Source organism: Vidua chalybeata, chromosome 11 (genome assembly GCF_026979565.1).
Source record: "Vidua chalybeata isolate OUT-0048 chromosome 11, bVidCha1 merged haplotype, whole genome shotgun sequence".
Lineage (NCBI taxonomy): Eukaryota > Metazoa > Chordata > Aves > Passeriformes > Viduidae > Vidua > Vidua chalybeata.
In genome coordinates, this window is record NC_071540.1 from 20,271,485 (window position 1) to 20,295,220 (window position 23,736).

General features: G+C 54.4%; 1 protein-coding gene across 6 annotated transcripts in view; it reads right to left on the reverse strand.

The window, feature by feature from the left end:
• The window catches only part of ANKRD11 (ankyrin repeat domain containing 11), a 131,444-nt gene that overhangs the window by 19,957 nt on the left and 87,751 nt on the right, over window positions 1-23,736 (reverse strand). For all 6 annotated transcript variants that reach the window (XM_053952403.1, XM_053952405.1, XM_053952404.1 and 3 more), the window contains 2 exons: window positions 13,614-13,758; window positions 6,458-6,596 (listed from right to left, as the gene is read on the reverse strand). In XM_053952403.1, the coding sequence (XP_053808378.1) occupies window positions 6,458-6,596; window positions 13,614-13,700 (226 nt within the window). In that variant the 5' untranslated portion in view covers window positions 13,701-13,758. The remainder of the gene's footprint in view (window positions 1-6,457; window positions 6,597-13,613; window positions 13,759-23,736) is intronic.

Here is a 23,736-nt window from a genome sequence, read left to right on the forward strand (position 1 = left end):
GTGGTTCTTGTGCCCACATGAGGCTCCGGGCAGTGCTGCAATGGGGAGCACAAATCCAGGGCTGCTGGAAGCGCCTCGGCAGCTCCATAGGGATCCCAGAGCAGACCTGAGAGGGATTCAGTGCTGCTGGGCTGGCTCTGTGTGCAGACACAGGCTGAACCCAGCCCCAGCTGAAACGGAGAGGGGTAGGAGGAGAGCAGGGCCGTGATGGAAAACCTCTCAGAGGTTTCTCCAAGGCACGGCGAGACGTTGGCAGGTCCTGGGGACGCCGGAGCCCAGCTCCTCGCTCCCCACGCACGCAGCACACCCCGTAATGCAGAAAGCATCTGCTCCCACTGCTCGGCATGACAACACACGCACGGAAGGTGGAACCCTGAGGAAAAATACCAGTTCCAAACCAGCAGCTCGTGCCGAGTGTCCCGGTGCTGCACGGCCACCCCGAGTGCCGCCCCGCCGGAGAGAGGGGCTGTGCAGGCGCTGCCGAGCCGAGCGAGCACGACCAGGAGATCAATAGGAATAAATTAGAGCGGCACAGACAGCAACAGAGACTGCACTGCACCCCCGGGAGAGCACGCGGGCTGCGCTCCCCCCAGCCCGACCAGCCTGCGTAAGAGTGACTCATTCCTGCTGCAGAACTCGGAGGGCATTACACGGTTTGGAGCATGTCGGCTCAAAGCAGGGCAGAGCAGGTCCAGCCCTGAGGATGCACTCCCAGGGCACCTGCAGTGTGGGCCCGTGGCTCAGGAGTGAAAGGCTGACAGCAGCACCACATCCTCTGGGGAGCTCCAGAACTGAAGGACAAGCAGGCTGAGGGGAAGGCTGGAGGTGGCAGAAGCAGCCTGGAATGGGAAGCAGCACCATGGCACAGGTGGACAAACATGAGAGGGCAGCAGGACAGGCCAGAGCACTTGGTGGTGAAGAGCTCAGTGAGGAGGGTGAGCAGGAGACCCCTGGAATGCAGAGGAACACAGCTTGGGCTGGGGGGACACTGGCACCAGGAGGTCACGGGCACACTGCAGAGCCAACGGAGCAGGGGCGCAGCCAGGAGGTGATTTGGTTTATCAGCCTAGTGCCAAACAAGAAAACAAGAGGAAAACAAGAGGAAAAGCAAGGTCTGCCTGCACAGAAGGCGCCCTGAGCTGCTCCCATAGAGTGGGGAGCTCGTTCCCACCTGAAGGATGGAGGACCAGAGCCAGAGCCTCGTCCCACACTGCTGGAAAGGATGGTGGAGACCTTGGCTGTGAGTCAGGAGCAGAGAAAAGGTGCCAGCAGGAGGAACAAGCCCCTTTATAACCATGTCAGTGTGCAGCTGAGCCCACCATCCCCAGTGCTCAGCTGGGCTACTTGGGGATGAGGATCTGCAGGGCCCAACCCCACTGGCTGCACTATTTTAAAATACAATTTGACTAGAGAGGTTTAATGCTGTGTGATAGCCTGTGGTCCAAATCCAGGTGCTCTCCCTACACTTGTGGGCCAGACCCCACAGCTGTGCCCTGATGTGCAAAAGCAGCTCCTTCACAGAGTGGCCACTGGCTCCCAACATGCTGTGAGAGCAACCCAGAGGCTTCATCACAAACAACAATCTCCATGTTAAAAGTGAGTTATTCAGAGCAAGATCAATTCTCAAGTCCAGACTGTTCATTTCCCACGAAATAGAAAGAGCTGGAGGAGGGAGGATGGGGGAGGAAGGCTCTGGCCAGCCCTCCCCTCCCAGAGCTGGGGCCAGGACACTCTGCAGACAGCGCTGATAAAAGCTCTTGTATTAAGGAAAAAGCCATCATTGATAGATTTTTGGTTCACAGAGACACAAGCACACTGCAACCTCTCCCTCTGCATGTTAAGGAGGTGATGAGGGGGGAGGAGGGAGATTTATGGCAGCTCCCATCATAAAACGACCTGGTTTTCTCCACAGCCCTTCCCAGATGGCTGCTGCACACGGGGAGTTTCTCAGGGTGATCTGAAGGCTGGTGTGTGCCAGGCTCTCCACACTGTACCGGCATTATGGAGCCCAGCTAGGAAGGGAGAAGCTCTGACATTCACTCTCTCCCTGGTTGCTAGGTGAGAGCAGTTTCTTACTATTTTAGTAAAAGCACTGAAATGACACAAGCAAAGAAAGCCCCGCTGCAGCGCAGCCCCTCCGAGCCCCCAGCTGCACACACCGGAGCGCAGCCAGGCACGGGGAAGGGCACAAACACCACTGTGGGATGCAGATGCCTTTTTTAATAAGCCAGCAATTTGCTTCTCACGGATTCCCTCGCCAGCCTTGCCGACTCAGGACTAACAAGCCCGGGACTAACGAGCCCGTTCCCATGCCCTGTCACTCCAAACGCTCCAGCATTAGGCAAGCAGCAGCCAGCTCCGGGAGAGGATGGTTTGGGTCAGCTGACTCATCAAGCATTTTCTAACCTACTAATTAGCGTCACGTAACAACCTCGGGGGATTAGAGAGAAGGAGTTTGAAACTCCAAGGCCAGTTCCTGCCAACCACATTCACGCTGGCCCCCATCCACCACAGCACCTCCCTGAGCCCCCGGGATCAGCCCTGGGCACCAGGAGAGCCCTCGGAGCCCGGGAAGTTTAATACCTCAGCACAGACCAGCTTGGAGAGCTGGTGGGGTTTCTCTCCCTTATTCCTTCCTCCAAGAGCACTCAGGGAAGGAGATGGACACACAGGGAGAGAACTGGACAAAGAGGGAGGGACTGGAACACCCAGGGAGGGAGCAGGAGCCCCAGGGAGGCAGTGGGACCCCAAGGAGAGCAGTGCCCCCAGCACTGCTGGGCACCACCAGCTTTGACCCAGCCTCGCTCAGGCCTCCCCAGCTCCCAGGGAGAGCTGTCAGAGCCCAAAATTACCTCAGTGTGCTCTGAGATTTGTACTGAGCCCCAACTCTCCCTTGCTGATGACTAAAGGCCTGGAAACCACAGCTGTGCCTCAAGCCAAGGGACTCAAGCGACAGCGTGACATCCAGCTAAGGAAACCACGCTCAGGAGCGGCGGGCGCGCGGAACGCTGCGCTCCACACACCTCCAGCTGCTCTCCAGCAGCGTTACCTGTCCCACTCTGCAGCCAGGGACCTGCTGGTGCGGATCCATCCCGTCCCAGCCCGAGGCAGGTGGGGAGTGCCCGGCCCCACGCCGGCAGTCTGGTGCCGTTGAGTCAGCCGTGACTCAGCCGCGGCTCAGCGCCGCGGCCACGGCACCGCCGCGCCAGCCGCCCGTGCCCACCTCTCCTGCCAGGTGCCTTCCCAGCAGGACTGTTCCCTTCTCCCTGCTGCTCGCTCTCTGCGTGCTTGTTCATACCACAATTATCCAATCGCTGGGTTTGAAGCCCCCTCCCGGCGCAGCACACGGCCGGGGAGCTGCAGGCAGCCTCGCACGCTGCTGGAGCTGCTGGGGAAAAGCTGGCTGTGCTCGTTTGGCGGCTGCCAGGCAGCACGTAGGCTCTGGGCAGCGCCTGTGGATGTGGGGAGATGCCACATGAGGGAAGGAGAAGGAAGGAGGAGAAGTCTGAGGCACAGAGATGCTGCTCCCACAGTGCTGGAGCTGTAACATGCACAGTCTGGAGGCTCACGGCTCGGTGCCGTTTTTTTTTCCTAAAGGCAGTTTATTTCGTTAACTCTGAGGAACCCGAGAGCCAGAATTGTTGCTCTAGAAACCATTTTGAGAAAGATTATTTGAAAAGATTTAGCTCTGAACCAAATGTACCCAAACCATGGGCTCAGCACAGTGCTGGCCAGTAGAGCCCCTGTGAGCCCACAGAATCCTGGAATGGTTGGGGTGGGAAGGGACCTTAAAGCTCATCTCAAACCACTCCCTGCCATGGAGGGGACACCTTCCACTCTCCCAGGGTGCTCCAAGCCATGTCCAACCTGGCCTTGGACACTGCCAGGGATCCAGGGGCAGCCACAGCTGCTCTGGGCACCCTGTGCAAGGGCCCCAGCACCCTCACAGGGAGGAATTCCTTCCCAATATCCCATCTACCCCCCAACCATCCTGCAGCACCAGCTGCTGCCCCACACCTGGCCCTGCATTTCCATGGGAGACAAACCCACCTCTGGTGTTTCTCACCCCAGATATGGAGCACCTACGTCAAGGCTGAGCCAGAGCCATCCGGGAAAAAAGCAACACACACCGTGCTAAGGAAAATGAGTCACAGCAACACATCAGGATGAGAATCCACGCTATTGTTTGAACACTTGAAGAGGAGAAAAATACCCCACTAGAGGCAAGGAGAGAGTTCTGCTAGCTCCCAGCTCCCACGTCCTTACAGCTGAATTCCACGTGGCTGTGGAACATCCTGGCACACCCCCTCATGCACACACAGCAGCCCATGGACAGCCTGGGAAGCAGGACCACGTTACATAAACCACCTGGGGTCAGCCAGCAGTGATGGTGCAATCCTGCTTCTCCGAGGGCTGGGAGCAAAGCTGAGGAGCACAACAAGCAGCAGCAGCCTCCCCCTCCTGCAGGAACACAGGGTGGGTGCACAGCAGCCTTTGCTCCAGACAAAAGCCTGTCCTGCATGTCACACCTGTGTCCTCAGCCAGGTGCCACTGATGGCACCAGCACAGACTTGGGGGGACCCCTCCAGCCCCAGAACGTGCAGCTTCTAAGCACCACAAACACGTCTGTACCTGCCTCTACCTCGAGCCAGGCCAAGGACCACACAGGCTTGAAACACCCCACAGTTGCAATGGGGTGGTGCAAGAGCAGAGCAAGGTGCCAGGAAGTCTTTTCCTATCTCCACTAAGTCTTTTCCCATCTCCAGCATCTGATTCCTGCTGGAGTGAACGATGTCAGCGAAGAGAAACAGGCTCCTGCTAAGCACCAGTCTGACTGTGCACACTGATTCCTGCTGGGATCTCCAACCCAGTGGCTGAGTTACTTCCTCCCCAGTCCCCACCAAACAGGCTGTTGAGACTCGCCTGCACCTCCCCTACACCTTCCCAGAGTCTGTGAGAGCCCAGTTTGTCTTTACATGGGTCTGTGAGTGCCATGACCCCCTCCAGGCCTCCTCTGGCAGCTGGGCTGCTGCTACCCCTCAGCTCACCCACTTCCCCAGAAGGACAAGCTCTGGAGAGGAAGGGGAAGAGCTCTGCAGGGGAAGGAGAGTCCAAGATAAGAGTCACACAGCTGTGAAAGCACAGGGGTAACAGGGGAGCCCCTGAGCAGGGGGGTCTCGTGGGCTGCTGCTCCCACCCAGCAGCCACAGCCTCTCCCAGCAGCTCTCTCTGCTCTCCTCTGCATTTGGTTTCCTTCTCGCTGCTGCCAGTGCAAACATTTCCAACATCTCTGCAGCCAGAGAGAGACCAGAGCCCTGGGAAAGGCAGATCCCTTTGTCGTGACATTCCAGCTGTCACAAGGGTCAGACAGCCCTGCAGCAAGTTTGGGCTTTAACTCTCAAGCCAGTATTGAATGTGGCACAAACACCCTTGACAAAGAGCAGCTCCAGCTCTGATTCATCAGCTCTGCCACCCCTGCAGAGGTGACACCCCAAGGGAGACACCACAGCAAACCAAAACCTTGCAAATGGCCAACACGTTTAAGAGAAGTAACGAAGGCTTGGAAACTCTGTCCCCAGACAGGGAGTTCAGGAACACAAACCCGTGGAGACACTGGGCCACCCTCAGGACACGTCAGCACCGCATGTCCTGCCCGTGGAACAGCCCTCCCAGCTGCAGTGGCACTCCTGGCCCTTCCAGATCTGCCCTCCTGACTCCTGAACCAGAGGAGACACATCCCACGTCAGGCCACCTCCCAGGCTCACCACACAGCACCACCAAATACAGCCCTTGTACCACTGCCAAGCACATTCCCAACTTTTTGCCTGTTTTATCTCTCTACACAACCACTGAGCTTTACCCGGCCGCAACTATTTCCAAATGCACATTTCTTAGGGATGTACAGTAAAGGACCCACACAAAGCTCTGCCCAGAAATCCACAGCTCAGCCCCTTACAACCAAACAATACCATTTTCTCCATGCCAAAGCTTTGTGACAGCTCTTCCTAACTGCTAGCAAATCCAAGAGCCCATCCAGGAGCCTCATCATGCACCAGCCACTCTTCTGCTACAAGACTGACCTGCTTGACCAGATTCTACTTGCTGATTTTCTTTCAAAGACTACTCAGCTTTATTCCCTTGTTTTCCAAGTTCTCACAAGCAGGCCCTGCTCCATGGCTTGTCCCAGCCACGGTTCCTGACCTGGGATAGAAGCAAGAAGAACAGCCAAGAGCTGAAGGAAGGGGGTCTCCTCACACAGCCACCTACAAACATCACTAAGAACAGATGTGCACATGTGGAGCAGAGCAGTTATCCAGCCCCTTGTCCACGTGCCTCTTCCTTCAATTTAAAAATACAGGGAATTTGATACAACGCTTCCATATGGATTGGCTGCACTCTGGACCCTGTGAGCTCCCCAGCAGCCCGGGTTTGAGGGCGGGATGTGGCGTTTCTGTACCTGTATCCGAGTCTTTTTGATCTCCATTTGTTCCGACAGTGAAAGGCAACTTGCGTTTGGTCGCTCGCTCTTTCACCTCTTTGCCGCCATCACTCCGGTCCAACTTTGGAGTCTTGGTCAGAGAAACTTTATCTTTATCCTGGGAAGAAAAGAGACCAAGGTCAACAAGAGCCTTCTCCACACTGTGCTCATCTGATTCCCCAAATCCTGCACAGGCCTCATGTAACATCCCTTCCCTTTCTGCTGTGGGTTTGCCAATGCAGCCTCCACCCAGATACAGAGCTCTACCATCACCAGAGAAGAGCCAGGCCAATCAAGGCTGCTGTGTGGTGCCAAATTCCAACCAATTCATGTGAAAAACGAAGCCAACACTTTGTGTGAAGCTGAGGATGCACATGGCTGCGGGCACAGAGGGAAGGTAGACTGGGATGGGGGAATCTGAGGATTTCCAAATGCAACCACACCACAAGAAAGACCCATTCCTGCTTTGTATCAGTCCTGCTTGTTTGGGCTGGCTTGGATTTTAATGTGAAGCACAAATGCTGCGAAGTGCTCAAAAGCAGGGAGAGATTTTGCATGAACATCCCAAGCAAAAGTTACAGATACTGAGACAGGTGAGATTTTTCACATGACCAGGGAGAGCTGGTTCCCAGCTCAACCTCCAGGAGTCCAGTGTGCCAGGAATGCACAGCCCCAGGTCATGCCCTGTGTTTTTTATATGTGAGGAACAGGATTATTTTAAGTGAGCAGTTCTGGACTGACCACTGTGCCCCTGCCTGAACAAGGGCAGCACAAGCAGCTTTGTCACAGATCTGATTTCAACAACCCAGCAAAACACAGACTCTGCGCTTTAGGGGCAGAGTGAGATTAAACACAAGAACCTCAGCACAGGAAATCACGCCAGAGCGTGGCTGGAGGCTCAGACGAGCCAACCTAGGAGCATTCCCTTGTTTAGAGAGGCACAGCCCTGCTGCCTGGCCCTGGCAGCTCCCTGGCAGGTGGCCCCAGTGCCAGCAGTCACAGGACTGCGGTGTCACTGCCACCGTGTGCGCCGCTCCTTCCTCTTTCTGTGTCTGTCTGGAGCCCAGAGCTCACCCACAGGGGAGAGAGGAGGCAGCGTGACAGCCCCGGGGCCGCCCTCAGCGAGGATGAAGGAAATGGGCTGGGGAAATCCCTTTTTTGGTAAAGCAAAAGAAACAAACCTGCCTGACAGGGCTCTGTGGTGGGAGGCAGCCAAGGCACGCTCGGAGCCCCAGCGAGGGCAGCCCTGCTGGAGAGCAGCTGCCAAGCACCGGCCCCGCAGCCACGGGACAGAGCCCCCACAGCCAACATAAACACTCCAGCATTTCCTCTAAACCCTCCCGATTGAAAAGCTTTTGCTTTTTGTGCTTTCTGAGGTGAACAAAAATAGTTCAGGCTAAAATACGATGCCACTTCTACTGCTCGGAGGTGGCAGTGAGGCCAGGGGGCTTCCATCACCTGCCAGGAATGTCGTGTTGTGAGCAGGTACCCTGGGCTGTCCTAGTTCTACAATTCTATGAAATATTTTATCAAAGGAATAAAATAAAATGTGTATATTGCCTGGAAAAAAAAGCCACCAAATAAATAATGCACTTTTTTCCAGAGTGGCCATTCACAGTCTGAACTTTTCCTTGTATCTACCTGAATAAAAGGCATCTCTGAACACTTCAGACAGGAGTCTGTGAGGTTCCTCCAGGGTGAAGCAGTCAGGGCATCAAGGCTGTCAGAGTTCAAGAAGCATCTTGATGATGCTCTTAGACATACAGGTAGGTTTTCTGCTGGATTAATGCTGCCTGGGATCTCCGTGCACTCAGGAGAAAAAGGGCAGGACAGGTAAAAATACAGCTCATTCTAAAAATCTGAATCATGGAATTGTTTGTGTTGGAAGGGACCTCAAAGCTCATCTTGTTCTAAGCCCTGCCATGGGCAGGGACACCTTCCAGCATCCCAGGCTGCTCCAAGCCCTGTCCAACCTGGCCTTGGACATTTCCAGGGATCCAGGGGCAGCCACAGCTGCTCTGGACACCCGTGCCCCACCCTCACAGGGAAAGATTTCTTCCCCATATCCCATCTAACCCTGGCCTCTGGCAGTTTAAAGCCACGTTGCTAAAATCTCCCTGTGGGAGGAGAGACAGAGAGGAGGATCTATGAACAAACCCTCCCGAGAGCAGAGGTGGCCCTGGCAGTGTCCACGTGAATCCTGGTGCCGGGCACGCTCGGGCAGAGCTTCCTTTGCATCCGCCCCAAGGCTGGGAGCTGCTGCTCCACTCAGCTCAGCACAATCAAAACCAGGCGGCCGAGGAAGCGGCGGCAGCGCCGGCACCGCTTTGAAGATTAATTCCTACAGTAGCACAACGATAACCTTTTCTACTAATTGGAGCAAGGAAGATCCAGACTTTGCTTCCCCCTGGAAAGCAGAGACCTGCTGGGGAATGCCTGCAGCAGCGGGTGGAACATCAAGGCAGCTGGAGAGTCCAATTCCTGAAAGTTTTAGTTTTCTTATTTCAAGCTTTACTTCCCTAATTATTTCCAATTCTGTAATGAAGAATGTCGTCCTTTACTCCAGTAAAACCTGGCTTCATTTTTAGGTCTTCTCATGTTTAAAGTAAGCTCAGACTCGCTGGAATCAGGTTTCACAAATGGAACAAATCCAAATTAGAATCACAAAATCCTGGAATGGTTTGGGTTGGAAGAGACCTCAAAGCTTATCTCATCCCAACCCTTTTTGCCATGGGCAGGGACACCTTCCACTAGATCAGGCTGCTCAGAGCCCCATCCAGCCTGGTCTTGAAATTGCAGAGAAACTTCTGTGAGCAGCCCTGTGTAAGAGCTGGGGCTCTCCAAGGCCGGGACAGGAGTTTGGGGATGGGGAAGAGTTGAGAGCTCAGCAGCAGCAGCAAGTTCCCCATTGCAGGTGTTAATAAAAGCTGCTTTGGCAAAGGGCAGTCAGCAGCTGTGAGTGCAGAAAAAATCCCCTCCTGCCACATTTGCACTTGCAGGAGAGTTCCTGTATGAGTAACAACCCACCTTGAGCTACTCTTGCAAAAGTGAAAAGATGCATCACGAGCTGCTCTCAGCTGCTGTGGTTGGAGCACAAACCCACCAGGAACTGGCCCCAGCAGCCACCCAGAGCGAGATGCTGCAGGGTGGGGATGGAAGGGCTTCTCCCATCAGCACCACAGACCCTGATACCAATCTGCTCAGGGCACTTGTGACACACAAACTGGCCAAAGGCCAGTTCTCACAGCAAAAAACAATCCTGTGGGGTTTTTTGATGCAGATTTCTGTAAGATAGAGCCATTTAGATGGGGCTCTGAGCAACCTGATCTAGTGGAAGGGATGAGATGAGCTTTAAGGTCCCTTCCAACCCAAACCAGTCCATGATTCTATGCTTTACAAAGCCATGCAAAGAAGTCTGTATTTCCAGCCCCGTCACCCTGCTCAGACAGAGCCTGACTCGCAGCCCAGTGCTTATGCAGAGACTTGCACTGCCAGCCATGGAAATCCCCAAAGCCCTTTGTTCTCCAAAACGAGCTCCAAGCATTTCAGGTTGTGATGTCAGTAAAAATTAGGCAGCAATGAACAAAACCAGCACGGGCAGCCTGGGAGGAGAAGCCCAGGAGGGCTCCAAGGCTGGTGCCCTGGGCCATGCCCCACGTCAGACTCCTGCTGTGGGCAAACAACCCACGCTGCAAAAAGCAAATGCTGCCACAGAGGGACTTTCCCTGCACCAGGGGGTCTGTCCTGGCTCAGCCAGCGGGGAGGGAGAGGGGGGAGAAGGTTCCCACCCTGAATCACAAAAAGGAATGGACTCAGTTTTACCCAGAAAGCAACTGGATGTGGTGAAAACCAAGCAATTCCCTAAATCTGGGCCCCTTGCAGCCTTCCCAAAGCCAGAGCTCAATACATGCACACACACAAAAGTCCAGAAAGTTTCAATTTATGTTGTTATCAGTGCTGCAGTAAAACATGTGGAGCATGGAGGTGACTGGAGCTGAAGCCCCACTCCTGTGAGCCTCAGGCACCAAAGTTTGTAAGAAATACAACCCAGAGATGAGCACGGGCTGATTAACTGCACTGAAATGTCATCTCTTCAATCACCCAGATTCCCCTGCAGGTTTCACACCCCGGTGGGTGACTCTGTGCTGGACACGGAGCCCAGCACTCACTCATGCAGTCTGGAAAGCCCTGACAGCACAACAGATTTCATAAAGAACCGAAAAACAAGGACCATGTTCCCTTTTCTGAAAAGGGGAGAAGGGGAAGGAGAAAAACCTCACATTTTATAACCTCTGCCAGCAAAAACCGGGGTAAGTGCTGTTCTGCTTGCTGCTCACTGCAGCAAAAATGCACTTTTGACTGTGCAAGAGGGAGCATTTCCCCATAAAGAGGCAAAGGCTGTGCTGAGCACACGGTGTAACCACGCAGCCAGGCCAGGCCCATCAGGAAATGCTTCTGACAACTGATATAACCCTTGCTGTGGTGCTCTGCTCTGCCTCAGTCATGAGTAATCTCCTCCTGCTACGGGGATCTGTGGATCTAGACCAGAAAGGAGAATTATTCATATATGGCATGCAGATTTTTACAAAAGCCTCCAGGCTGAAGGGAGCAGGAGGAGCCCGGGGGCTGCCAGTGCCCGCCCCGGGCAGGCTTGTGCAGCCTTATAAGGGCTCCACTAACCCTGGGAGAAACAGCTCCTCATCCAACAGCACGGAGCATCCAAGGCCCTCAGACACGCTCTTTAATCCACTTCACTCTCAGGGCTGCATCCCACTAGTTCCTAAGTCCCTCCCGTGGAGGGAAAGGGAGCAGAGAGGCAGGAGTTCCCTCCTGTAAGGAGCTCTGCTACTGACAGCAGCAGCTCACAGCCTCTCCTCAAAGCAGGAGCCCTCTGGAGCAGGGCAGCTCCCCTGAGAGCCTGCTACGTGATGGAGCACGGAACTCAGGTGCAAAAGCTGGTGATCACAGAATCCTGGAATGGTCTGGGTGGGAAGGGACCTCAAAACTCATCTGGTTCCACGCCCTGCCATGGCAGGGACACCTTCCACTAGCCCAGGTTGCTCTAAGCCCCATTCAACCTGACCTTGGACAATTCCAGGGATCCAGAGGCAGCCACAGCTGCTCTGGGCACCTGTGTCAAGGCCTCAGCACCCTCACAGGGAAGGATTTTTTGCCAATATCCCATCTAAACTTCTCCTCCTTCAGCTCAAGGTCAGCCCCCTTGTCCCCTGTGGTACTCAGCCCACTGCAGCACCAGGACCTCCCTCCATCTGCAGAGCCCAGGCATGTAAAGCCTGTTTAATGCCAAATCAACTATTGATACTAAGGCCCCATTAAGAGGAGAACGCTTGCTTGGCATCACTTTGCCACGCTCTCCCCGTGCCCAGGGCAGCTCCCTGTGCCTGACCCGGGCTCTGCCCTCCCTCTCCAGCCTCGCAGGGAAGCTGTGCCAAGCCCCAGCTCGGGCCTTTGAACGTGTTGACAAAGGCAAGATAAATGCAAGGCAGCGGTTGCTGACAGGCAGGTACAGCAGCGTCTGCAGGGAGGAGGTCCAAGTGCTTTTCCCCTGAGTCACTGCTCCAGCTCAGCTTCAGAAGGAACCAGAAACAGGGCAAAAGCCACTCAGGCTGGAGCTCAGCTCAGCCCCTGGAACGCGAGAGCCTGTGAGCGTCTCCTCCGCTGAAAAAGGCAGAAGTGAAGGAGCAGAAGCTCTGCCCCGTCCCCTCTCAGTGGCACTCTGAATGGGAGGCAGGAATTGTGTCCTAGTTATTTAGCCAGCAGGAGATAACTCCGCTTCCCGGCGTGCCCCGCGCCGCTCGACAAACCTGCTCTGTAAATAACACGCAGCCTTTAAGCTGCCGGGAGTGGATGGAATAAAATGGGAGCTGATTCATATTCCAACTGATCCTCTCCCTCCCCAAGCACCTGCGCCAGCATTAAGCTTCTTACCCAGCGCAGACCGAGCCTGTATTTACATATCCTGCACTGCTGGGCACAGCCTCCTTTGCCAGGGTAAATGCTGGCATCTTCCCGATGCTCCGGGCAGCTGTTCCCCCTCCAACACCCCTAATCCCAGATCCTGCCCCCTCCTAGAAGCCCCACAGCATTCCTGCACCCCCCTGCACTTGCAGTGACACAGAAAGAAATGCGGCAGATGCCACCAAGGTGCTCCAAAAGCAAATCCTGCCTGGGATTGTCCTGGTGGTTGTTTTGTATTTTTCTCATTTTGTCAATAATATGAGCTCAGTCATACGAGGAGCTCCTGCCATCACTGGGGTGGGATTGCAGGGGAAGTGACAGAGCTGGGGCTCACCATGCTCAGCTTCAGCTCCCGGGCCTGGCAGAAACTCCCAGGAGAATGCTGAGAAACTGGAGCAAGGAGATGAAAGGGAAGTGGATGAGATTTGTTCCTTAGCAGAATTCAGTAGATGTAGGTTTTCATGTTTATTTAAAGGTAACATTTGCACAGTTTTCTGCACAGCTATTGACTGGAAATGACTGATACTGAGAAGGGGGGAAAAAGCTGAATGAGAGCAGACTGGGCTCATGCCTGGAGCAAAATGGGATGAAGAGGAGAAGTGTGAAGGTATTTATCCTTAAACTCAGATTTCATCTCAGTAGTTTCACCTAAGCCACGCCAAAAAACAGACAACACCTCAAATCAACTCTCAGAAGCAGCAATTTCAGCAGAGCAACTCCCAGCCAGCCTGGTCCAGAGGTGCTGCTGGGGAAAGTCAGAGCAGCCGTGCTGACAAGGACCTGGATTTCCATCCAGAGGAGGAGAAGCTCCTCCCTCACCCAGCACACACTTGCACCATCACCACATCACTTAGGTCTCCACAGCTTAGTGCAGAAACCCCTAAAAACACACAGAACTTGCAAAAGAGAATCTTCCAAAGCAGCCCTTGCTGCTCAGCTGACTCGGGTCCAGGTGAGCACAGCGCTTCCCAGCAAGGACTGCAGCTACAGGGAAACAAGCCCAAGCCCCTCAGCTGGCAGAGCACCAGCACACCAATGCAGATCCCCAGGTAAGAGCCCAGGGCAACCTCCTGCCATGTCAAACAATGCCACGGCTCCACGACGCCAGGCTCAAAGAGCAGCACCCCAAGGAAGGCAGGTGGCCCAAACACGTTACCTTTTTCCCCGTTTGTTTCTCCACCATGTCGTTGCTGAGAGAGAAATCTTCTGACTGTGGTGTTTTAGAACACCCACCCTTGGGCATCGTTCTGCCTTCCTTACTTGATCTTCATTTATGCTGCCATCGCCTCATCATCAACCGTCTGTCAGGAGAGAGGAAAAGGGAGGTCAGACATCTCAAAAGGATCTCTCCACTGTGGGGGGAAAAACAAGGCACTTCCTGTGGGGATAAACCCCCTCCCAACCCCTGGATGGCAACACCAGGATGGCAGAGCACGCTCAAATGTGGAAAAAGCTGCAGCAGGCTCCTGCCACCTTCCCAGAGAGTTACAGAGGTGCTGCAAGGAACCACACGTGGAATCACACAGAATCACTGAGCTTAGAAAAGACCTCCCAGAACACTGAGTCCAACCTGTGCCCAATCCCAACCTTGTCACCAGCCCAGAGCACTGAGTGCCATGTCCAAGCCTTCCTTGGACGACACCTCCAGGCATGAGAACTCTGTCATCTCCCTGGGCAGACCCTTCCAATGCCTGACAACCCCTTCCATGAAGAAATTCCTCCTGATTTCCAGCCTGAACCTCCCCTGGCACAGCCTGAGGCTGTTTCCTCTCATCCTATCACTTGTCTCCTGGGAGAAGAGACCAACTCCAAACTGGATCCTGCAGCTGCAGACACGGCTTGTTTCATATGCAAGGAATAGCCCAGAAGGGATCAAGTCCCACCAAAGAGCAACAGCCCTCCTGCTCTTCACCCACAGCATCACCCCAAGCCCACATAAAGCCTCCTGCAGTGCAGCTCTGTCCTGAACGGGGGGACACAGCCCGGGCTGGGACAGCCCTGCACCCCAGTTTGCCACACTGAATTCCCAGACACACTTGCACAACCAAACAAATCACAAAACCTCCATGAAAAATGCACTTTATGAACGTGTGGCCATGGTGAGGCGGGAGCAGGGAGCGCGGAGGGCTCGGTGTTCCAGGACCAGATTGTCACGGCTCCTCACCCTGCTCTGCACCTTGGCCTGGGAAAGCCAACGTGGGGAGGGCAAAATGCTCCTGCTCCTCCTGTGTTGCCTGGTTACAGGGCTGGAAAGACAATTCCCACGTGAAATACAGCATGAGGCACGAGCTGGAGCAGGGCTCAGGACCACCAGCCCTTTCAGGTGAGCAAGAATATCTCCTCTCCCAAGACCAGAGGCTGGAAAACATCAGTGGAACCGGGATATCTGTGAGGACTGACCCCCAGCAACCCCAACAGCAACCTGGCTCCTCGGCCTGAGGCTGGAGTGGAACAGACAGGAACTTTTCCCAGCGTAATTGCCACCTGCCAGCTCTAAATTGCACCGTTTACATCTTACAGCAGCAGCTCTGCAGAGCTACAACTGCAGGAAATTGTCCAGGGAGATGGCAGTTCTCAGAGAGGAGAGAGAGAAGTCTTGTATTTAGAAGTTCCCTGGAAATCCCTTCAAAATTTCTGTTCCATTTACGCCTCAGAGGCCCTGGGACACTTTGGGTTGGTTTTTCTTTTTTTGTTTTGTTTTGTTTTTAAAGGTGGTTCAGAGGCCCCAGCCCAGCCCTGAAACAGCACAAATTCCCAGACCAAAGCACCAGGCACACTCTGCTTCCCAAGGCAGCTCATTCTCCAGCCCAGCTCCTCTGCCTGGCTGTGGGAAGGTTGTTATCTCATATTTCATATCCTGTATTTAGGAACAAAACTTAGGGAACTGAGAAAACACCTCCTCGTGCCCCCCTGCTCGACACGGGGACAGCTGAGCTTTGGGACAGCCCACCAGAGCCCACAGGGTCCCCTCCACGCTGCACATCCTTTGGGCCCCTGCAGGAGCAGCTCCAGCCATTCCCAGCCCCAGGAATCTCCCTCTGCCAGGCATCATTAGCCAGCTGGGAAAATGTAAGAATTATTTCCCCTCGGTTTCTCTTACAGGGGCTCATTAAGGTGCAGATACAGGAGACAGGAGCATGTGCCTGGGAGGAGGCAGGAGCAGAGGACAATATTCCCTTCAATATTCACTAAGAGGTGAATATAAATCTAAGAGGTGGAAATTCAGATGAAGTGCTGGGCAAGGGAAATTTATTTACTCCTCACAACGGATATTAAACCCAAGCAGCTTCACCTCTGCTGACGGTGGGACCGGGCCACGCTCTGCTCCCACCAGCAGCCAAAACCCAGCCCCAGCTCAAAGCACCCCATGATCTGCATGCTGCCAATGTATTCCCAAAAAAATCGTGCCCACTCCCAAGTCTTTGTGGCTGCTTGTACCAGGGTAGGCACCTATTCACGTGGAGCTTCCAAAACCTGTTTAACTGAGAAAAGGCCAGACGGATGCCAGATTAATTCTGCGCCCCTTCTGTTCGCGGAGCTGACTCATTACACTTGGAAAGCCGGCTGCCTCTCCGGGTAAACACAGCCCTGGCCTGTTCCACAGCTTGCAGGGAGTATCACATTTGCACAACAATTACCGACAACGACGCAGCCTTCGTTTCATTTTTAAGCACGTTTAATAAGTTCGTTTCATTTTTAAGCACGTTTAAAAAGAGTCAGAGGGGAGGCACAGATTCCTGGCTGGGAGAGCCTTCCCCAGCTCGAGACAGCATTTGCAGTGTGGCAAATCCAGGGCTGTAGAATGACAATTTGGCTTCAATCCCTCCTAATTTAGGAGCTGGACGAGCCACCCCCTTTCCACGATGCCCCTCTCAAGCTCACCTCCCTACAGGAGACAACCAGCACCCTTCCTATTTCACAAACAATTAACTCAGCTCCTCGGAGGAGCCGATTACATGGGGCTGCACAATAGCAAGTGGGAGACCGAGTGAGCTCAACAGAATATAATCCCTCGTACTTCTCCAGGAAAACAAAGGAGCTGTTTACCCCTGGCCAGGGGCCAGCCCCGGCTGCGTGCGTGGCCAGCCCGGTGCACACCAGGCCCCCAGCCTGGCCACAGCAGACCCTGCTGCTGGAGAGGCAGGATCCCACACAATCCCCTGGGAAAGTGCTGACTGGAGAGGGGGAGCCTGCCCTGGGTATGGCAGCTCCTGCAGTTTCAGGATGGCTGGATCCAGCAGGGCAGGCTGTGGTGGTCCCAGCCCATGGAGTGGTGCCAGCCAGGAGAAAGCTGGAAGAGCAGGGGTGACACCCAGCCCAGTCACCCTGCTCTCCACTGGGGATCCTCCTGGTCCCTGCTCTGGGAGGGGGTCAGAGCCCACACAGCACCCCGAGCACCCTCCCAGAGGATGGAGGAACAGGACTCTCTGGAACACAACCAGGAGCAGGGCTGGAGCCATGCAGAATGAGTCTGGCTGGGAATGGCAGGGCTCTGCAGAGCCAGCCCCGGGCACATCCACCCACAATCGTCCCCTGTCCCTTCTCTGGGCCAAGGAAACAGTTGAAAATGGTTTTTATTTTGCCCAGGGCATACCAAGGCCAAGCCACACACTGAGACCAAATACGTCTGTGAAGGACCTCAAAAGGCCACGGTCCCAAAAGGGATGGAAGGGAAGGGGGTGTCATCTGCCCCTCGGAGGGAGGAGGAAGAGGAGGAGGATGAAAGCACTGCTGGCTTCAACCCCAGGACATCCAGACAGCTGGGAGGCAGCGTGGGAGCAGTGGCACCCATTAGCCAGGACAGGCTCCCAGTGAAGGCGAGGGGCAAACTGGGACAGGCACAGAGAACAAGGACAAAGCCCACAGACAGACACCAGCCCCTGCAGGACAACACCAATGCTGGGCCTGACAGGAGAGCAGCTCCTCAAAAACCAACCCTATGGATCTCCATGTACATTTAAACTCCCCATCCCTACCCCTCCTGCTTCATGGAACCAGTGAGCAACACCCCAACATCCTTATCTGTGCCATGGGCAGGGACACCTTCCACTGGACCAGGCTGCTCCAAGCCCCTTCCAGCCTGGCCTTGGGACACTTCCAGGGATGGGGAAGCTTCTCTGGGCATCCTCCCCACCCTCACAGGAAAGAATAAAGAACATTTCCAGATGTATCTCCAAGGGGAAGGACAGCCTTTCCTGGACCCAGCCCTCCTTCCCTGCCCTCCCGCAGAGCAGCCAAACTCCTGCCATTCAATCTGAAGCCACAACAAATGAGCTCATGCCCACGATCTGTGCATTGCAGCCTGCCTCTACCCCGCCAGCTTGGAGTAAAAAAGATTGTGAAGCCTTCTTTAAATGCCAGAATAGGAGGGAGCTGGCTGGAGGCTCCTGCCCGTGCAAACCCCCCGATGCAATTAGAGCCCCAGACATTATTTGCACAGATCCAACACATTTGTTTGGTCTGAAAAGGTTGGAATAGGAGTGAAAAACGAAAATTTTAATACTTCAGTCTCCTTTTAAGGACACTGTCTTAAATCTTTGAAAATTGCCTTAGATTAATAATTCACACCCACAATTTGACACTCATCCCCCAGCTCTGGAAAGCAAAGGCAAAAAACCAAGAGCTGATGTCTTTGAACACACAGAACCACTGAATCCCAGAATGGCTCGGGTTGGAAGTGACCTCAGAGCTCATCCTGTTCCACCCCCTGCCATGGGCAGGGACACCTTCCACTAGAGCAGGCTGCTCCAATCCCTACCCAGCACTTCCAGGGGTGAGGCAGCCACAGCTTCTCAAAAACACCACTGTCCCAGCCTCAAGCCAGCCCTGCTGTGTGCTCAGGCTGCTCCACCAACACGTCCCCAGCACCTGCCCTGCACCAGTCCATCCACCTGTCCCAGCACCTGTCTGGCCAACATGAGCCACAGTTAGTCCCTAGAACTGCCTGTGAGCACCAGAAGGACGTGCAGTTTGGGGAACAGGAACAATTGTTCTTTGTGCTCCAGCTCGGCTCCGGAAGAGCAAAGTCCACGGTTTTCCACAGTGAGTACACACGGCTGGGAGCAGCAGGAGCCCTGCAAACCTGCACAGCAAACACAGGTGGTTTCCTCAGCACCTGACAATGGGTAAGCACAAAGATTAGCTATTCCTGAGATAGAGCAGTGCGAGGTGCTAATTCTTACAGCCAGAACTCAAACCAAGGAGGATGCAGAGCCCGCGTTTCCTGGAGCGCAGTCGGTGGGGAAGCACCGTCACCCGGTGTCACAGCTGGGCTCACCCTGGTCTCACAGCTCCATCATGTCCTCACCTTCAACTCCACATCCTTCCTTACCCTGGGGACCTGTTAGCTGTTTGTTCCTGGCTTTTGAAAGGGAATGTCGCTCCTTATCAGGAGTTCTTAGAGATGACACATCTTTCTTCACCTCTTTGCTCGGCTTCTCCTTTCCTGTTCTCAGCCACTGCCTGGTCCCAAGTAACTGCCTCTTCTTCCACCTTTCCAAAAATATTTATTCTGCCTTACCCCACATATCCCGACCTCCTGAAATCCTGCAACAACTTGGGCAAGGCTTGCTGCTCTCTCAAACACACACCAGCCAAGCAAACTTACTAAGCTGGAACCACAGAATGCCAGACTGGGACAGAAGGGACCTTAAAGCCCATCTCATTCCAGCCTTGCCACGGGCAGGGACACATTCTGCACATCAAGTTGCTCCAAACCATGGCCTTGGACACTTCCAGGGATGGGGCAGCCACAGCTGCTCTGGGTTACCTGTGCCAGAGCCTCACCACCCTCACCAGAACAAAATATAATGATCCTGCAGCCTAAAGTTACTTAAATTAAACTGAATTAAATAATATTACTGAATTACAGCAGCTGTTAGTATTTCAATCTTTTGTGGGACAGAGGCCCCTTCCCAGAGCTCCTCAGAACCTCCAGAAAACAACACGCTGGAGCAGCTGAGGCTGCACATGGATGTGCACCCAGGTCTCCAAGGATCACCATGAAGATGATGCTCATGACCTTGCTGGGCACCATGAATGTCCAGCTCCTCCATGGTTCTCCAGCATGGCTCCACCACACAAACTCATCCTGGCTAAGGGCTTAAATTCAAACCACAACCCCACACCTGTGACCTGTCAGTGCCTCCTCCTGCCCCAGCAAGAGGTCAGTGGTCTCCAATTCTGACAACTCAACATATTTCTACTGCACCAAGTGTTGCTATTTAACAGGATTATATTTGGAAATTTCTGCTCAACCACACTGTGATTCAGAATCTTCCAGCTGGGACCATTCTCAGGAGACAAAAAATCCAGCTAGAAGAGCCCTGACAGTGCCCTGCACCCACAAGCAGCCACTCGCCTGTGTGGTTTCTCCGGGAGCAATTTTTCCCACAAACCCTTCCCTCAATTATCCGTACACAGCTGCCTCTGGTATTGCTCCATTTCGGGATGCTGCCGATGATCTGGTTCCTGGCCAAGTTACAAAACTGTACTTTGAGTCAGTGCTCCGGGCTGCGGTCTGGGAGCAGGATTAGCTGTGATGTGGAAACCTCTGGAGCAGCCAGAGTGTTACAGGAAGGCTGGAGCAGCACACAGCCCTGCTGCACCACTGCTAGCCAGGGTGGGAAAGCTGATTGTGACACTGTTGTCCTCTCTGGGATGGCTCTGGATCACCAGTGCAGATCAAAACCTGCCAGAGAGGGAGGACTCTGCGCCTCTCCCATCTCCTCTCGGCTTCTGCTGGACACCCATCAGGTTTCAGCCAGGGAAGAGCTGTAACCACATCTGCCAACACAGTCACTACCAGAGTTTCTGCACATCAACCTCCTGACAGCAGTAATCAACTCCACATGACTGTTTTCAGTGCTGCTGCACGCGGGAGGAAAAACGCAGCCCAAACTACCCAGCATAAAGAGAACAAGGGAGAAACGTGATGCTGGTGAGCTGAGATGTCCAAGGAGGACAAAGCCTTCACCTGCAGCTCACCAGGACATGAGTTGGATCTCCAAGGCCCCACCAGCTGGGAAAGACAGGGATGCTTTATCCTGGCAAAATTTGACCACCACAGATGTGCAGAACCAGCTCCATTCCCAGGACAGTCTGGGCAGCTGGGCTCTGCCCCCCCCCGTGCCCAGCACAGAGCCATGACTGCGGCTTCCAAGCGCAGCTCAAGGGGTTAAGGAGCATCAGCCAAGTCCCAGAAATGAGCCAGACCCGACTCTCAAGACAGAGAAACAAGTGAGCACGGACAATTCCTGACCATCACGCACCAAAGGGTGACAGATGAAGCAGCAGTGGCTGTCGGTGCCCTGGCAGCGACCTGCGTCACCCACGCCGCGGTGGCACCGGGGCCGCGGGGCTGGCAGGGGCTGCTGGCTCGCTCCGCTCCCTCCTCGGCCAGGCTGAGGATCCCCCGCTCTCCCACCTGTGCATGGTCCATCTTCCCACTGCTGGCACCAGGGCCCTGTCCCGAGGGGAGGCTGCAGGACCAGCACTGCTCCTATGGAAAGCTCGTGGTGGCTCCGGCGAGTCCCATCTGCTGCTCAGCTGCACAACAGGAGGGCTCGGGAAGGGAGCAGGATCAAGGATGTGTTTGGGCTCATTTTTGGCTGTTTAAATGAGCACAGGCATCACCATTCTGTGGCCTCATCACCGACAACTCTGTGCCTTGTTTGCCCCTGGGCACTCAGAATTGGCTCTGACATAACAGAGCTGAACAGAGACCTGCCCTGGGAGCCTGGGCTGCCTGAATTCATGAATACTCCATTTTCCCAGTGTCCATCTCTGTACATACATGTGCACATGGACACACATGCACAGACACACACACATTTAATGGACACACAGCCCCCAGTAAAACCCAACTGAGACTCACTCCTGTCCTGCCCAGTTTTTGTTATCAGGGTGTCCACATCTAGGACAAGAAACAGCCTTAACTACAAATAAACCACATGACTTAAGCTCTTAAACCCGAGAGGAGATAACAACCAAGCACGTTCATTACATAAGAGAGAAACCAAAAATATTTTACAAAAGGTGCCATGACCCAACAGGGTCCTTCAAGTTGAGAGACCCTCGACTGAGGACTCTGCAACACCAGCTACCCCCTCAGTGAAATCCCTGCTTGAGCCTCGGGGGATTTGGACAAAAGTTTTGGGATGATTGTGTTTGTATCTGGTTTCAGTCCATGATGTCGCAACAGCCAAGTAACATCTTCTCCCAGCTGTGAGCAGGAAAATCCATGGTAATGGCAGCAAAACATTCCTCATTCTCCCATTCTTGCACAATTCTTCCCAGAACCCTTCTTTCCATCTCAGCATCCTCGTGCTTCCTCCCAGTGTGGGAACCTCAAAAATATTTTTGGTGAATTCAGGAACAAGGTCCAGACAGAACAAATCTCACACAGGGGCCCTGAAGGCATCAGGCTTTGGGGAAAACCCAGCCCAGAACTTCAGTGATTTCCTCTTACTTGGGGTCTGCAAACCCAGGAGTTTTGTTTTCCTGTTTCTGCTTTCTCACTGAGGTCAGTGGCTTCCAGATTCCAGACTCACATTTGATCCATGTATAGAACACTTTGCAGCAGCACTGGGATTTGTTTGCCATGTTACTGTCAGCTTTTAAATGACAGGGCAACAACTGAATAGACAGGGACAGAGGCCAGGTTGAAACGGGCTTGGAGCAACCTGGTCTAGTGGAAAGTATCCCTGATCATGGCAGGGGGTGGAATGAGAGGAGCTTTAAGGTCCCTTCCCACCCGAACCATTCCATGATTCTATGAAAAGACTGATTCATAGCTCACATTAAACTGGAATTCTGTAAGCACGGAAGGCACCTGGGGAGATGAGGAAAAGCCTGGGCCATGAGAAATTCCAGCCTTGTGCCAGGGCAGCGCTCGGCAGGGAAGCCCTTCTCCCAAGCACACCACGCACCACGGAGCAGCTCGGCACAGCGCCGAGGCCGGGCAAGCGCCGGGCTCCAGCCAGATTCACAGCTCCCGGCAGGCAGGAGGGAAGGGCAGGGAAGCAGGGTGGGGCCATGGAAGGGTTTCCGTGCACATTTCTGGGCTCACTCAGAGCTGGCTCCCCTTGTGCTCCCAGCAGCAGAACCGTCACCACACTTTTTGTACCACTCCAAAAGCCACGGTGGCTCCCTGAGCCCTGACACACTGATACCAACAGTGCATTTCCTGATTGTTTCAGCTCGAGCTGGAAGCTGAGCTCCAGCTGGAGCTGTGCTGCTGACGACAGCCCATCACTACTGAACGAGCTGTGCGACAGGAAAGCGCTTGCTGTGCTTCCGTGGGGCTCTGCGTGCCACAGCCAGCACGGGAAACACAAAGCCTGAACTCCTCCAAGCAAAGCACACAGCCTCTGCTGCCAGGTGTATGGGGAGAAGCACCGTGCCCGTTACCTTCCCCACTTCTGCTCTCCTTGTTCCAGAAGCCAGACCTCCCGTCCGGTTTTCCCATTCCTGGTCCAGCACGCGGTGACTCGGCTGTGGCGGTGCCAGGAGGCTCAGGCCAGGCTCAGCTCTGTGCCAGGAGGCTCAGGCTGGACTCAGCTCTGTGCCAGGAGGCTCAGGCCAGGCTCAGCTCTGTGCCAGGAGGCTCAGGCTGGACTCAGCTCTGTGCCAGGAGGCTCAGGCTGGACTCAGCTCTGTGCCAGGAGGCTCAGGCCGGGCTCAGCTCTGTGCCAGGAGGCTCAGGCCGGGCTCAGCTCTGTGCCAGGAGGCTCAGGCCGGGCTCAGCTCTGTGCCAGGAGGCTCAGGCCGGGCTCAGCTCTGTGCCAGGACCCCGGCCGGCCGTACGTCACGGCCCAGGGGAAGGGGCCATCCTGGGCCAGGGGCCTGCAGGGAAGGTTTGGGCACAGCACAACCCTGCTGCTTGTTTGTAAATACTCAAAGCAAGGTGAATTCCCCACGAACCTGCAAGTTTCCATCTCCCAAATCACACAGCTTTTGAAGGAGCTCTGTTGTATACAAAGACACAGGAATTTACCAAAAAGGGTTATGTTCTTCTTTGGGGGAAACTCCCTTTTCTCTACAGAGCTCTTGTTGAAGGTGCCATGGGGAGCTGTAAGAACAGCTTTTTTTTTTTTCCTCTAAGGACATGAGTCCCCAAAAACAAAAACCCGAGAGCCCCTCATGATTCTGAGCCCAGTGAAGCGACATGAGGCCTCTGATAAAACAATTTGTTATAAAGCTGTTGCTTCAACCCTGGCCAAAACCTGAGAATACCCAGAGATGTTGTGGATCCTCCATCCCTGGAAGCGTTCAAGGCC